Genomic DNA, 15,099 nt, shown 5'->3' with positions numbered 1-15,099 from the left:
GAAAGGAGGAAGATGAAAAAAGCAGAACAATTTTCCCCCAAAAGACCTGAATTGTAATATCTACCTGGTAGCCTCCCTTAATTACCATTTACAAAAAAAATAAATGACAATTCCAGAAGAGCTTATGTAAATATCCTTCAATTATCTTAAATGTGTGACATAAAGATGAAAAAATAGAATCTGAATACTCCTTATAAAAATGCTAAAAACCATACTTACAAGGTAAATTTACTTCAAGTTCTGCAACTTCTATTAAAAATGAAATAAAAATGTTAGTCAATTTTATTTACCATGTTTATAGCTACATTATAACAAAATGTTTAATAACAAAAACCAATCAAACCTTTTTATAGCACAGCTACACAATATAAAATAATCCATTAAAGATTTAATTTAAAAACTAAACAAGACAAAATAATTGTTAATCGAACAGCAAATCAGTACAATAAGCCATAACAGCATTATACAAAAGAAACACTAACTAAAATAAAGCAGCAAATCATATAAGGTAAAATATAATTGTCACTGTTTACTTTTATATTTTACATGAGAGAGAACAGAATGCATTTCTATATATAGTTTATTTACTATTATATGCATATGGCTTTTATTATCAGAGTCCAAAGAAAATTCAGAAGAGAATAAAAATCAAAACTATTCTCACTTATCACAGCCTAAAAACAGGAGTAGAAATCAATTCATTCATAAATTATTTGGATAAGGGAGTAGAAGGGAAACTCATCAAATTTGTAGGCAATATCAAGCTGGGGAGAATAGCCAACATTTTAATAGATAGACTCAAGATACAGAATGATCTTGACAAATTTGGATATGTACCCTATCCAACAAAATGAATGCCATTCAGTGGTGAAAAAAGTAAGATTGTACACAGGCAAGAAAAAACAAATGCACAAACAAATAGAAAAATGGTGCCTAGCTCAACAGCAGTGACTATGAGAGGGATCTAGATGTCCTAGTGGACAACTACTTAGGTAGGAGCCAGCAGTGTGCTGTGGCTGCCAAAAAAGCCAAAGCAGTCCTACTATCAGGACCTACTGTCAGAATCCATTTATATTCCATTCCTAACTCCCTATCTGTGTAAACCTAAATCTCACCCCCTTACTGGATTCTGCCATTCCCAAGGAGGGGAAGAAAAGATGTTAATTGGCCATCCCTATCCATTAGATACAAGGTTGTTTATTCAGCCTGCCTGGGGGCCATCATCAAAGACCAGGGAAAGAACCTTTGAACTGAGAAGAACAAAGAAAGGGGGGGAATTCTGGTTTGTATCTCCAACTGGAATTTGAAGGGGAGGAAGCAAATGTTGTAAATGCATGGAAGTTCTCTTTTCCCACGAAGGGTTTTGACACATGAAACTTAACTGATCTGGGACTGACCAAATGGACTGAGGGGAGGGGTTTTTACTCGAGGACACGTTAAAAGTATCAATCTGCGACACAGTTTCCAGATCCTGTCTAGATTATCCACTGTCAATCATGTTTTAGTAAAAGTTCCCGTTTGGACAATCCTGTCTCCAAGAGTTCTTCTTTTCTAAGATGTGGATTGGGGTGGGTCCTGACATTAGACAGGATCTGCATTAAGAGTCAACCTGGAAGGAAAAATCTTACCAGGGGACTTTACAAAAAATGCAATGTCTAACGACGAGGCAAAGGACAAGGAAAGCCCCATGGAAAGAGAGTTTTCCCCCTGAACGAAACCCCACCAACGAGCTGAAGCATCATATTCCTCCGGGGAAGAGGTGGTGGAGCCGCACGACCGCAAACTGCGGTGGTTGATGGGTGTTGGAAGGAAAAGCGAGTGGGAAAATGCATCAAAGAAAGTGATCCTGAGGCGGGACGGCCACCAAACTGAATGGAGGCAAGAGATGGAGAGCTCCCTACACATCAGTGAAGAGGAGTGGATCCTAGAGAGAGCTATTGACCTGATGAAGAACACCCTTAGCTCACTAAGAGAGGAGAAACCTGAATATCGCAGCCGCAGCAGTGCCTGGGGCCGCATTGGAGAGACAGTGAGGGGGGATCCAGAACCTGCAACACCGGGGCCATCCGCTTGACCAGGAGCTACCGCCTCAGCAGCACCCACCCACCCCAGAACCACAGACGGGGATCAGGATGAAGGGCAATACCGCACGCTGCGCAGACTACGATCCATTCAAAGACTACCGCACCTGGAAGCAAAATTTAGGGGAGAGCCACCAAGCTTGGTTTTTTTCCTAACCCAAGTCCTCAGCTATATGGAAGAATACAGACGGGACATCCCCAGTGACAAAGCCCGCAACCGTATCGTACCTTCCACCTTAGATGGACCAGCTGCAGATTGGGTTGTGAACCTGCATGACTCTAACACCCCAGAACTCAACGATTTCAACTGATTCATGTCATCCTTGAGAAGGCAGTTTGAGGGTCCTTTGCTGATCAAAAAGCCCAGGAGAGAATTAAAACGGTGAGGCAGGGCAGACGGCCGGTGGCTGAATATACCCAAAAATTCCAAGCCATTGCCAGCAAGCTGAACTGGCCAGAAGACATCCTCCTTAGCCATTTCAAAGATGGGCTAAACTACGACCTGTATGACGCTTGCCTGCCTCGAGGAGATCCACACCATTTCAATGACTGGTATGTGCTGGCAGAGGAGGCAGAGATAGAACTACTAAAGAGGAAAACCATGGGGCCGCCTGCCACCTGAGCAAACACACGAGGTGGCGAAACCACTGTCCACGGCTAAGAAATCAACAGGCTGTTTCAAATGCGGGAGAGAGGGCCACTGTGCCACAGAATGCCGCTCAAAAGCCCCTCAGCACAAAACAGAGGCATTACCCTCCAGGAGACCAGGAAAGTCCCAAGGCAACCCAAAAGAACCTGCCATGAGGGGGACAGAGGCTGTAGAGTCCCCAACCCCTGCCAAGGACTGGGAGGGGATTCTGCCCTATACCGCAGGGGTGGTGGGCACCTTGGAAGACAGCTCGGAGGGAGAACCATTGGTAAGTGGATCCATTCCACCCATCCTTAAGACAGTGACTATATTAGCTTCCTCCATGCCCAAAGCCATCAAAGTAAAAGGCCTAATAGACTCTGGCTGCACTCACTGCCTCATCAGCCCAATGCTGGTGGGGAATTTTGACATTCCAGTGAGGAGACTAAAACAACCAATCTCCTTTGGCCAATTAGATGGGTCCATAGCAGGGGGGATCCCAGCTACCCTAGCCACCTTACCAATTCTCCTGTCCCTGGAGACTCATGAGGAAGACATAATGTTTGTAGTGGTCCCAGGCATGGAATACCCAATGATTTTAGGACTGGAATGGCTAAAGAAATGGAATCCCTGGGTAAATTGGAGGACAGCAGAACTCAACTTCCCAGAGGGGGAGCATAGGAATATAACACCCCAAACCTTAGGCAGATACACCCAATTTTTCACTGCAGTTTACTAAAAAGAGAACAACAGTCACCCCTACGAACAAAAACCCCACCACCACCACCAGGGAAAGAATCTTTGAACTGAGAAGAACAAAGAAAGGGGGGGATTCTGGTTTGTATCTCCGATTGGAATTTGAAGGGGAGGAAGCAAATGTTGTAAATGCATGGAAGTTCTCTTCCCTCTCCATCCTGCGCCCCCTCTTCCAAAGAGTTTGGCTGGCAGTTTGTCAATCACCACTCTTCCTCCTCCTCATCCCGCTCCCCATTCCGGCTTGAGCACACAGTTTGTGCCAGAAGAAGAAACAGGGCACTTCCCCCCACCTGCTGTTTCTCTTCCTCTCTTCTGCTTTCATAGTTTGCCTGCTCAGCTTCTCTCCAGCCATCCAATCGCACAGCTCCTCCCTCCTACAAGCCTCGAGCTCGCCGGCCCTCTCTTTTTCCTACAATTCCCTCATCATCATAAAAAATAATGAAAGACATGAGAGATGGCACCAGCGTGACTCCACATGGCGGCAGTGGAGGAAGACACTGTTGAGTGGGCCAATTTTGTGTCTGCTGCGCCTTCCTTGGGCTCCGCTCTTCCGAACATACTGCTGCCGTCTCGCCCGACTCTCTTTCCACCCCACTCTTTCGCGGCAGGGCCGTTCGGCCGTTTTTCCGTCTGCTGCGCCTTCCTTGGGATCCACTGTTTCACCCAGCGAGGTCAGGAGAGAGTCGGGTGAGATGGCAGCGGTGTGTTTGGAGGAGAGGAGCCTGAGGAAGGCGCAGCAAGTGAAAAAACGGGCGAACAGCCCTGCCGTGAAAGAGTGGGATGGAAAGAGAATCGGGCGAGATGGCAGTGGTGTGTTTGGAGGAGGGGAGCCTGAGGAAGGCGCAGCAGGTGGAAAAATGGCTGAACGGCCCTGCCACGAAAGACTGGGGTGGAAAGAGTCGGGCGAGATGGCAGCGGTGTGTTTGGAAGAGGGGAGCCTGAGGAAGGCGCAGCAGGTGGAAAAACGCCCGAACGGCCCTGCCACAAAAGAGTGGGGTGGAAAGAGTCGGGCGAGATGGCAGCAGTGTGTTCGGAAGAGCGGAGCCCAAGGAAGGCGCAGCAGACACAAAATTGGCCCACTCAACTTTCCAGCAGTCCTCCAGTGTCTTCCTCCACTGCCGCCATGTGGAGTCTGAAGAAGAAAGGAGGTTTGTGGGCAGAAGAAGTTCAACCAATCAATTCAAACTTTGCGAGGTTTTTTTGTGACAAGTTTGAATTGATTGCTTGAACTTTTTTAGTCCCACTTTTTTTTGGGGGACTGCACATGCTGGAGGACTGGGAGCCGCAGGAGATGGCTGAAAGAGCCGCATGCGGCTCTGGAGCTGCGGGTTGCCAACCAGTGGCCTAGCCTATCAAAGAGAAGGAGTAGGAGAAACATATTAACTGTCTTCCAATACTTGAGGGGCTGTCACAGAAAAGAGGCAGTTGACTTACTTTCCAAAGCACCTAAGGGGAGGACAAGGAATAACAGGTGAAACCTTTTTAAGAAGAGATACAGCCTAGAAATAAGGAGAACTTTTCTTACAGTGAGAGCAATTAATTAATGGAACAGCTTGCTTCCCAGAGCTGTTGGTGCTCCATCACTAGAGGCTTAACTGGGATGGTATAAGGATTCCTGCCTTGAGACTAGAAAACTTCCAAGGTCCCTTCCAGCCCTATGATTCTAAGTTCTATGAAACTAAAATCTAATCACTTTCCCTAAAAGTGCAAGACTAGAAACCAGACAGAAGTTATTCAGGAAAACAATCACATCTTGAATACAACCATTCTAGAACTTGGAAGATCTGGATTGGGCATGATCAATCTGCAGGTGGCCAAGTTTACATTGCTGAGATTCTTATTAACTCCCTCAGAGTTCACAGGATAAAGCTAATCCCTAGATCAGGGCTTTTCAACCAGTGGTACTTCAGCACCTGACAGTTGGTACATGACCAAGTGTAGCGAGGGGGATGAGCTGAAGTGGCAGCAGCATCAGAGAGGACTGGGGGAAAGTCAGCTGGAGCTGCGGTGTTGCTGGGGCTCTGCTGAGGGCCCTGAATAGGTGTGCACAACTAATCAGCACTTCTGATACCTCAGGGATGGTCGGCAGTCGCATGCAATCTTTGAGTGTAAAGTTAGCTGGAGTTACGAAGTTGCTGGGGCAAAGCTGAAGGCTCTGGATCAGCGCACACATAGCACTAGCTGATCAGCGCTTCTAGCAGCCTCTCCTATCACTGGGAGCAGCAGACATGCCTTGGGGTGAGAAAGTCAGTTGGAGCTGCAGGGGCTCAGTAGAGGGGCCAGGATTGGCATGTGCAGCTCCAGCTGATCAGCACTGTGTGCAATGGTCAGCTGGGGAGTGGGTGACTGCTTAGGGGAGTGAGATTGATAGTGACTGATGCTGGACCTCTCCCTGAACTCCAGAGAGTGACGCACCCAGAAGAGAAAAGGAGGGGAGGAGAGAGCAGAGGATATAAAAGGAGATTTTGGCAGGAGAGGAAGAGGGGAAAAAAGACTATGGGGAAAGAGAAGGTTACAGAGAAAGAGAGAGCGAGAAGAGGAGAGGCTTCTGTGAGACAAGCAGAGGGATCAACGAAGGAGTAGAGGTCCCAAAGGTTCTTTTTCAGGAGGCAACTGGACTTTTTCTTTGATGACATTTTCATTTCTCATCCAAGAAGCTTCTTCAGCTCTAACTGGACAGTGGGGAATGGAAGTATTTACATTCCTGGCAGACAGATGGTCATTTGCATTCTTTTAGAGTCACTGGGGCCATTTGGAGGTTTTCTGTGTCCTCAAGGGTCACCTGAGTAGTGCAAATGTGTGTAAAGCCTTTTGGCTGCATGATGTTTTCTGCCCTGTTCCTGTAGACTGCAATGTTTTCTGGAAATCCGTTTACACTCCCGCACTATCTGAAGGGTGTTCATCCCAAAGTACATAGCTAAATGTCTATGGAGATTCTCAGTTGTCCAGGTCATGGTTGTCCCAGAGGTGCTTTTTCAGGAAGCAACTGGACTTTGTTTTCCTTCGAAGAAGTTTCGCTTCTCATCCAAGAAACTTCTTCAAACATCTTCAAAAAAACCCAAAAAAGTCCAGTTGCGTCTTGAAAAAGCACCTTTGGGACAACCATGATCTGGATGACTAAGAATTTCCACAGACATTTGAAAGGAGTAGAGGCTGTGAAAGAGAGAAAGATGAGAGGGAGAGGAAGAAGGGCTGACCAGCCACCTGATCACCAAGGTAGTGGAGCATATTAATAAATATGAATAAATTCATCATATGTTCATCAGTGCAAAGGGAAAGTGATTCAGCAAAGGGACTGCCACTGAAGAAATTAACAACGGTACTTTTTTCCTTTTTTGGTCAAGTTTTTGACACCTTGCTAAGCACTGGGGGTATGAATATTGTCATGTTCTAAAAGTGGTACAATCTGTGAAAAGGTTGAAAAGCACTGCCCTTGAAAGATGTTGTCCCAATCACTTCCAATCATTGTTTAGGTGTCTGAGGTGCCATCACTAGGTGCCAAACTAAGGTGCCATCACTAGTTCAAAATATAAGCCATAGTTTGTATGTGCAGGTATTTATGAGAGGGGGAGAGGCCACCTGGGTGACTGGCAAGTGTATGACCGGCTGCAGACTGGAAAGCAAGAGGTATTCAGAGTGGAGAAGGAGGAAGAGTACACATAAACTAAACTTTAAAAAGCTCAGGAAAAAAGAGGTGAGGAGGGAAAATGAATAGTGTGAAGATGGAGAAGGAAAGGCAAAGGGCACTTTACTACATTTTTATGTTTACATCATACACACACACACACACACACACACACACACACACACACACACAGAGTCATGGCTGAAATTGTTGGCACCCCAGAAATTTTTCCAGAAAATCAAGTATTTCTCACAGAAAAGTATTGCAGGAACAGATGTTTTGCTATACACAGGTTTATTCCCTTTGTGTGTATTGGAACACAACAAAAAAAGGGAGGAAAAAAAGCAAATTGGACATAATCTCAAACAAAACTCCAAAAATGGGCTGGACAAAATTATTGGCACCCTTTCAAAATTGTGGATAAACAAGATTGTTTCAAGCATGTGATGCTCCTTTAAACTCACCTGGGGCAAATAACAGGTGTGGGCAATATAAAAATCACACCTGAAAGCAGATAAAAAGGAGAGTTCACTTAGTCTTTGCATTGTGTGTCTGTGTGTGCCACACTAAGCATGGACAACAGAAACAGGAGAAGAGAACTGTCTGAGGACTTGAGAACCAAAATTGTGGACAAAATTGTGGGGTTTTAAATACATCTTAATTATTGTTTTAACCTTGGACATTTATTTAATCGCTTTTAACTTTTGTATCCTGTTTTTGTATTTATTGCCCTGTACACCGCCCTGAGTCCTTCGGGAGAAGGGCGGTATAAAAATATAATAAAATAAAATAAAATAAAATAAATCTCAAGGTTACAAGTCCATCTCCAGAGATCTAGATTTGCCTTTGTCCACAGTGCGCAACATTATCAAGAAGTTTGCAACCCATGGCACTGTAGCTAATCTCCCTAATCGTGGACGAAAGAGAAAAATTGATGAAAGGTTGCAACGCAGGATAGTCCGGATGGTGGATAAGCAGCCCCAAACAAGTACCAAAGGAATGCAAGCTGTCCTGCAGGCTCAGGGAGCATCAGTGTCAGCGCAAACTATCCGTCAACATTTAAATGAAATGAAACGCTATGGCAGGAGACCCAGGAGGACGCCACTGCTGACACAGAGACATAAAAAGGCAAGATTACAGTTTGCCAAAATGTACTTGAGTAAGCCAAAATCCTTCTAGGAAAACGTCTTGTGGACAGATGAGACCAAGATAGAGCTTTTTGGTAAAGCACATCATTCTACTGTTTACCGAAAATGAAATGAGGCCTACAAAGAAAAGAACACAGTACCTACAGTGAAATGTGGTGGAGGTTCAATGATGTTTTGGGGTTGTTTTGCTGCCTCTGGCACTGGGTGCCTTGAATGTGTGCAAGGCATCATGAAATCTGAGGATTACCAAAGGATTTTGGGTCGCACTGTAGAGCCCAGTGTCAGAAAGCTGGGTTTGCGTCCGAGATCTTGGGTCTTCCAGCAGGACAATGACCCCAAACATATGCCAAAAAGCACCCAGAAATGGATGGCAAGAAAGCGCTGGAGAGTTCTGAAGTGGCCAGCAATGAGTCTAGATCTGAATCCCATTGAACACCTGTGGAGAGATCTTAAAATTGCTGTTGGGAAAAGGCACCCTTCCAGTAAGAGAGACCTGGAGCAGTTTGCAAAGGAAGAGTGGTCCAAAATTCCGGGTGAGAGGTGTAAGCTTATTGATGGTTATAGGAAGCGACTGATTTCAGTTATTTTTTCCAAAGGGTGTGCAACCAAATATTAAGTTAAGGGTGCCAATAATTTTGTCCAGCCCATTTTTGGAGTTTTGTTTGACATTATGTCCAATTTGCTTTTTTTCCTCCCTTTTTTGTTGTGTTCCAATACACACAAAGGGAATAAACCTGTGTATAGCAAAACATGTGTTCCTGCAATACTTTTCTGTGAGAAATACTTGATTTTCTGGAAAAATTTCTGGGGTGCCAACAATTTCAGCCATGACTGTATATATATATAAAGGTAAAGGTTCCCCCTCACATGTGTGCTAGTCGTTTCCAACTCTAGGGGTCGATGCTCATCTCTGTTTCAAAGCCGAAGAGCCAGCGCTTGTCCGAGGACGTCTCCGTGGTCATGTGGCCGGCATGACTAGACGCCAAAGTGCACAGAACGCTGTTACCTTCCCACCTTAGTGATCCCTATTTTTCTACTTGCATTTTTACGTGCTTTCGAACTGCTAGGTTGGCAGAAGCTGGGACAAGTAACAGGCGCTCACTCTGTTACGCGGCATTCGGGATTCGACCCGCCAAACTGCCAACCTTCTGATCGACAAGCTCAGCATCCTAACCCACTGAGCCACCGTGTCCCATTCCGGCACCATTTTTTTGCACAAAAAAAAAGCTTTTGCATAACTTGTGCTACTCCCCCTATTGGAAATGCTGCTGAGCACGCCAAAAGACCCGGCCAGCAAACTGCACAGGCAAGTTGTCTGCAGCAAAGGAGAGTTGGCAGGAACTTTGCACCCCTCCGTGCTGCCCAACTACACCATCCCAAGTAGATAAGTGAGGACAAGGAGTGGGAGGTGGGTTCTGCGGAGTCCATGTGGACTCCTTCCTTGTGCTCACCTGTGTCAGCCAGATTGGTGGCCTATCTGGTGCTGGACCTGCGCCTCCGCTGCCGCCTCATCCTGTGCACCTACGTGGCCACCCTGGAGCGCCTGGCCCTCAACATGATACACACTTCCACTGTGTTCTGTTCCCTCACCTTTGTAGAGACATGTGACTGCTGATTCCCGAGTGCTGGGGAAAAAAAAGAGGAATCCCTAACCTTGAATGTCAATTTCAACCTTAGCATCCAGCCCGCAGCAATGTCAAACCGCTGCACTTTCAGAGCATGGCCTCGGCACCCTCTCGAGGTCTGTAATGGTGGCGGCTGCCATGAATTCCAACGAGGAGGCCGTTGCTATAGTAATCCCAAGTGTGCCGGTTCTTTCCTGGAATCATTTGCCTTTTCCGCGCCCTCTCCTGTGAGGGGCCTTGACTTGGAAAGGCAGCCCCGCTCTCGCGTCAGGAGAAGCGAGAAATAGATGCCTCCACTTTCCCCCAAAAAGCAGGCGTACCACTCGAAGCAGAAAAGGAGAAGAGAGGGAAATATTTGAATACCTTTTTCTTAATTGGCTTATACTCTTTGGTTGCGCTGTGCCCTGTTTGCAACTCCGCTACTTACTGAGAGAAAGTTGGTGAAATCGCTTCCCGGGGGCACAAAGGGAGGAAAGATTGCCGAGAAGTCCACTTACCTGTATACTGACATTGTGAAGATTCTGGATTTCCCTCTCAGCCTTCCTATCATAGGAAGATCCAGCAGAGATTGACCAAAAAGTTCATCTCGGGTCTGAATTCCCATGCGGTGAAAAGGAGAGGGCTTGCAACTTCTGGTTGTAGTTATCCATGTTTCTGCACACTGAGATAATTGTACAAACACAGAGCCTATCATGCTTATGGATTACTGATTTAACATTTCCTATGGATTGTCTTCTGTCCATGGGAGGGAAGCTAGGTAGATTCTAAATTTCATAATTTTGGTTATTCCTTTGGCAGGGTATACATGAGAACAAGCTGCAAAGATCTTTAAAAACATGTTTCTCACACATTTATATTTCTGATATTTCTGAATCATAAATATTAAATCTTTGTTCTTTTCAATGATCCATGCTAAAGCTTTAGAAATATAATTTCCAGTTTTAGCTACAGTAAGCAAGAAAATTATGCTAAAGCTAAATTTAACATTACTTGTTAAAGATATTTACTATATTTCAGAATTAGCATTCTTTCAGTCACAATCTTATTCCTATTCAATTTAGCTGATTTTAAAATGCGATGTAAAATCATAAGCACACAAAAAGAAAACAGAAGAAACAACTGCAAATTAACTCAACAGTTCTATGCTTAGCAACATTTCCATTTAATCAAAGTCCTTGCTCTTTCCAAATCTATTTCAGAGTTTACTTTCTATATATACACAAACAATGGGAAATGAGTTTCTGGGCTGGTTCAAATTTTTTATACATTCCAAAAATTATGTCATGAGTGATATATTTATAGGTATATAATTGACAGTACAATTGGCAGTGCAGACATGCCAAATGCTTCTAAAGTGAGAACCAAAATACATATATACACAATTTTTTCTCCCCTAAATTTTCAGGTAATGTATCTTGTTATATATAAATATAAAAGCATGATAGGCTCTGTACAAGTGGCTGATTATCTCAGTGTCCAGAAACGTGGATAACTACAACCGGAAGTTGCAAGCCCTTTCCTTTTCATTGCATGGGAATTCAGACCCAAGATGAACTTTTTGGTCAGTCTCTGCTGGATCTTCCTAGGATAGGAAGGCTGAGAGGGAAATCCAGAATCTTCACAATGCCAGTATACAGGTAAGTGGACTTCTCGGCAATCTTTCCTCCTTTTGTGCCCCTGGGAAGCAATTTCACCAACTTTCTCTCAGTAAGTAGCAGAATTGCAAACAGGGCACAGCGCAACCAAAGAATATAAGCCAATTAAGAAATAAATAAATATATAAAATTATATAAATAAAAGATTGATGAGAGTTCCAGCACCTATTTAGAAAAAAAGCTGTGTGTGTGTACATATATATATACACACACATACATACATACGTACACACATACATATTCTCTCCATTTTTGTCCACGCATTTTTTTTTCTCTTCCCGCTAAGGAGTACCAATTGTTTGATTTTAACACTACCCACAAGAGGAAGCTGAGGAGCATAAACTGATTCTCAGTCATCTTTTTCAAAAGGCAACTGGACTTTATTTTCCCTTGAAGACGTTTCACTTCTCATCCAAGAAGCTTCTTCAGTTCTGACTGAACGGTGGAGGATGGAAGAATTTATATTCCTTACAGTCATCTGGTTGTTAGCACTCTTTCTGAGAGTCATTGAGGCCGCCTGGAGGTTTATCTGTGCCCTTAGAGTCACCTGAATAGTGCAAATGGGTGTAGAATCTTCTTGAAACTGCTGCAAGGACTGTGTTGTACAGTTGCAAGAAAAAGTATGTGAACCCTTTGGGATTACGTGGAGTTTTGCAAGAATTGGCCATAAAATGTGCTCGAAACATCATGTAAGTCACAACAATAGAAAAACACAGTCTGCTTAAAATAATACTACACAAACATTAGCTGTTGTCATGTTTTAATTGAACATAACTTGTAAACATTCACAGTGCAGGTGGAAAAAGTATGTGAACCCCTAGCCTAATGACTTCTCCAAGAGCTAATTGGAGCCAGGAGTGAGCCAACCTTGACTCCAATCAGTGTGATGATATTGGATGTGTTGCTGATATTGGATGTCCTGCCCTTTAAAAACACACACCTGTTTTGGGTTTACTGGTCTCAAGAAACACTGTCTGATGTGAACCATGCCTCGCAGAAAAGAGCTCTCAGAAGACCTACGATCAAGAATTGTTGACTTGCATGAAGCTGGAAAGGGTTACAAAAGTATCTCCAAAAGCCTTGATGTTCATGTGTCCACAATAAGACAGACTGTCTACAAATGGAGAAAGTTTAGCACTGTTGCTACTCTCCCTAGACGTGGTCGTCCTATAAAAATGACTGCAAGAGCACAGTGCATAATGCTTAATGAGGTAAAGAAGAATCCTAGAGTGTCAGCTAAAGACCTACAGAAATCTCTGGCACATGCTAACATTTTTGTTGACACATCTACAATAAGGAAAACATTAAACAAGAATGGAGTACATGGGAGGACACCACGGAGGAAGCCATTGCTGTCCAAAAAAAATATTGCAGCACGTTTGAAGTTTGCAAAAGAGCACCTGGATGTTCCACAGCACTACTGGCAAAATATACTGTGGACAGATGAAACCAAAATTGAGTTGTTTGGGAAAAACACACAACACTATGTGTGGAGAAAAAAAAGGGACAGCACACCAACATCAAAACCTCATCCCCACTGTAAAACATGGCAGAGGGAGCATCATGGTTTGGGGCTGCTTTGCTGCCTCAGGGCCTGGACGGATTGTTGTCATTGATGGGAAAATGAATTCCAGAGTTTATCAGGACATTTTGCAGGAAAACGTACGACCATCTGTCCGCCAACTGAAGCTCCGCAGAGGATGGGTGATGCAACAGGACAATGACCCAAAGCATACAAGTAATTCAACAAAACAATGGCTTCAACACAACAGAATACGTTTTCTGGAGTGGCCCAGTCAGAGTCCTGACCTCAACCCGATTGAAATGCTGTGGCATGACCTTAAGAGAGCGATTCACACCAGACATCCCAAGAATATTGCTACACTGAAACAGTTTTGTGCAGAAGAGTGGTCCAAAATTACTCCAGATCGTTGTGCAGGTCTGATCTGCAACTACAGGAAACGTTTGGTTGAGGTTATTGCTGCCAAAGGAGGGTCAACCAGTTATTAAGTCCAAAGGTTCACATACTTTTTCCACACTGCACTGTGAATGTTTCCATCTTATGTTCAATTAAAACATGACAACAGCTAATGTTTGTGTAGTATTATTTTAAGCAGACTGTGTTTTTCTATTGTTGTGACTTACATGACGTTTAGAGCGCATTTTATGGCCAATTCATGCAAAACTCCACGTAATCCCAAAGGGTTCACATACTTTTTCTTACAACTGTAAATAGGGGATAGGTGTTGTATCCCTCCCCGTTTTGAGAAAGGGCTGCTAAATCTTAATGTAAATAGGCACTTTGACCCCTCTTTCAAACCAGCAGTCCTCTTTATCCAGAACGTGGACTTTGCTATCTTCAAAAGAGTGGCTTTTGTCTGAACCTTGTCCTGAAGCGGTCTGTTCTCGTATGTTGTGCTATGTGTTTGTGAAGTGGTTGTTTTGTTTCTCCAATGTACAGATTTGTACATGACTTACTGCATTGTACTACATATATCACATTGCTCAGTTTGTGTTCGGGTGTTTTATCTTTGAAGTGGACAAGTTTCTGCCTTATAGTGTATTTTTGGGTTTAATATGTGTGTTTATATTATATTATATTACACGGTGGCTCAGTGAGCTAGGACGCTGAGCTTGTCGATCAGATGGTCGGCAGTTTGGCGGGTCGAATCCCGAGTCCTGCGTAGCAGAGTGAGCGCCTGTTACTTGTCCCAGCTTCTGCCAACCTAGCAGTTTGAAAGCACGTAAAAATGCAAGTAGAAAAATAGGGACCACTACGGTGGGAAGGTAACAGCGTTCCGTGCGCCTTTGGCGTCTAATCATGCCGGCCACATGACCACGGAGACGTTCTTGGACAAGCGCTGGCTCTTCGGCTTTGAAACGGAGATGAGCACCGGCCCCTAGAGTTGGAAACGACTAGCACGCATGTGCGGGGGAACTTTTACCTTTACCTTATATTATGTTGAAAATCCTCCTGAACTTTTCATATATTCCTGGAACATATGAAATGACAATGTTGTTTTGTTTATATTTCTCTTCTTTGTCTGTCATTAAAGAGCTGCTGCTGGGTCTTTTGGGGGGGATTTGATGAAGGCCCAGTTGGGATAGCCACAGGTTTTGAGGACTTCCTTGACATGTTTTTAGTTTTCTTTTCTTTGTTGGTAGACAAACGTTCAGTCCGGTGGTATGGTGTCCTGATCACTCACATTTTGTGCTCCAGTGGGTGGTGATAATCAAAATGTAGATATTGATCTGTCTGTGTGTGTGGGGGGGGTGTTCTGTAAACTTCAGTGCTCAGACGTCCGTCTTCCTTAATATGTACTGCACAGCCAAGGAAGGCCAGACTATTTTCCTTAACATCTTCCAAAGTGAATTTAATGTATCTGTCCACAGAGTTGATGTATTTGATGAAGGCTTCCAATTCCTGTGTTTTAATCTTGACCTAAATATCATCCACAAACCTATACTAGTGAGTGGGTGGAATTTCTGTGAAGGAGTTTAGGGCTTTCAATCTTGTTTTCACTCATCTTTTGTAAACAAAGTTGACCAATAGTCTGGTTAATGGGCACGTTTTCCTGTTG

General features: G+C 44.1%; 2 protein-coding genes across 6 annotated transcripts in view; one reads left to right on the top strand and one right to left on the bottom strand.

The window, feature by feature from the left end:
• LOC308676107 (ventricular zone-expressed PH domain-containing protein homolog 1-like) overlaps positions 1 to 15,099 on the top strand; it is a gene marked incomplete at its 3' end in the record, with an annotated part of 221,469 nt that overhangs the window by 18,825 nt on the left and 187,545 nt on the right. The window lies entirely within an intron of this gene.
• Positions 1 to 15,099, bottom strand: part of UBE2F (ubiquitin conjugating enzyme E2 F (putative)) — a 148,791-nt gene that overhangs the window by 130,861 nt on the left and 2,831 nt on the right. For all 5 annotated transcript variants that reach the window (XR_014024568.1, XR_014024569.1, XM_081313363.1 and 2 more), the window contains exon 3: positions 220 to 249. Coding sequence is in view for 3 of the 5 variants with exons in the window: in XM_081313363.1 (XP_081169489.1) it covers positions 220 to 249 (30 nt within the window). In the remaining 2 variants the exon portion in view is untranslated. The remainder of the gene's footprint in view (positions 1 to 219; positions 250 to 15,099) is intronic.

The sequence above is a fragment of the Vipera berus genome, assembly GCF_964194415.1.
Source record: "Vipera berus genome assembly, chromosome: 1".
Taxonomy (NCBI): domain Eukaryota; kingdom Metazoa; phylum Chordata; class Lepidosauria; order Squamata; family Viperidae; genus Vipera; species Vipera berus.
Note: the sequence above shows the minus strand (reverse complement) of the source record. Positions and strands in the feature narration are given on the sequence as shown.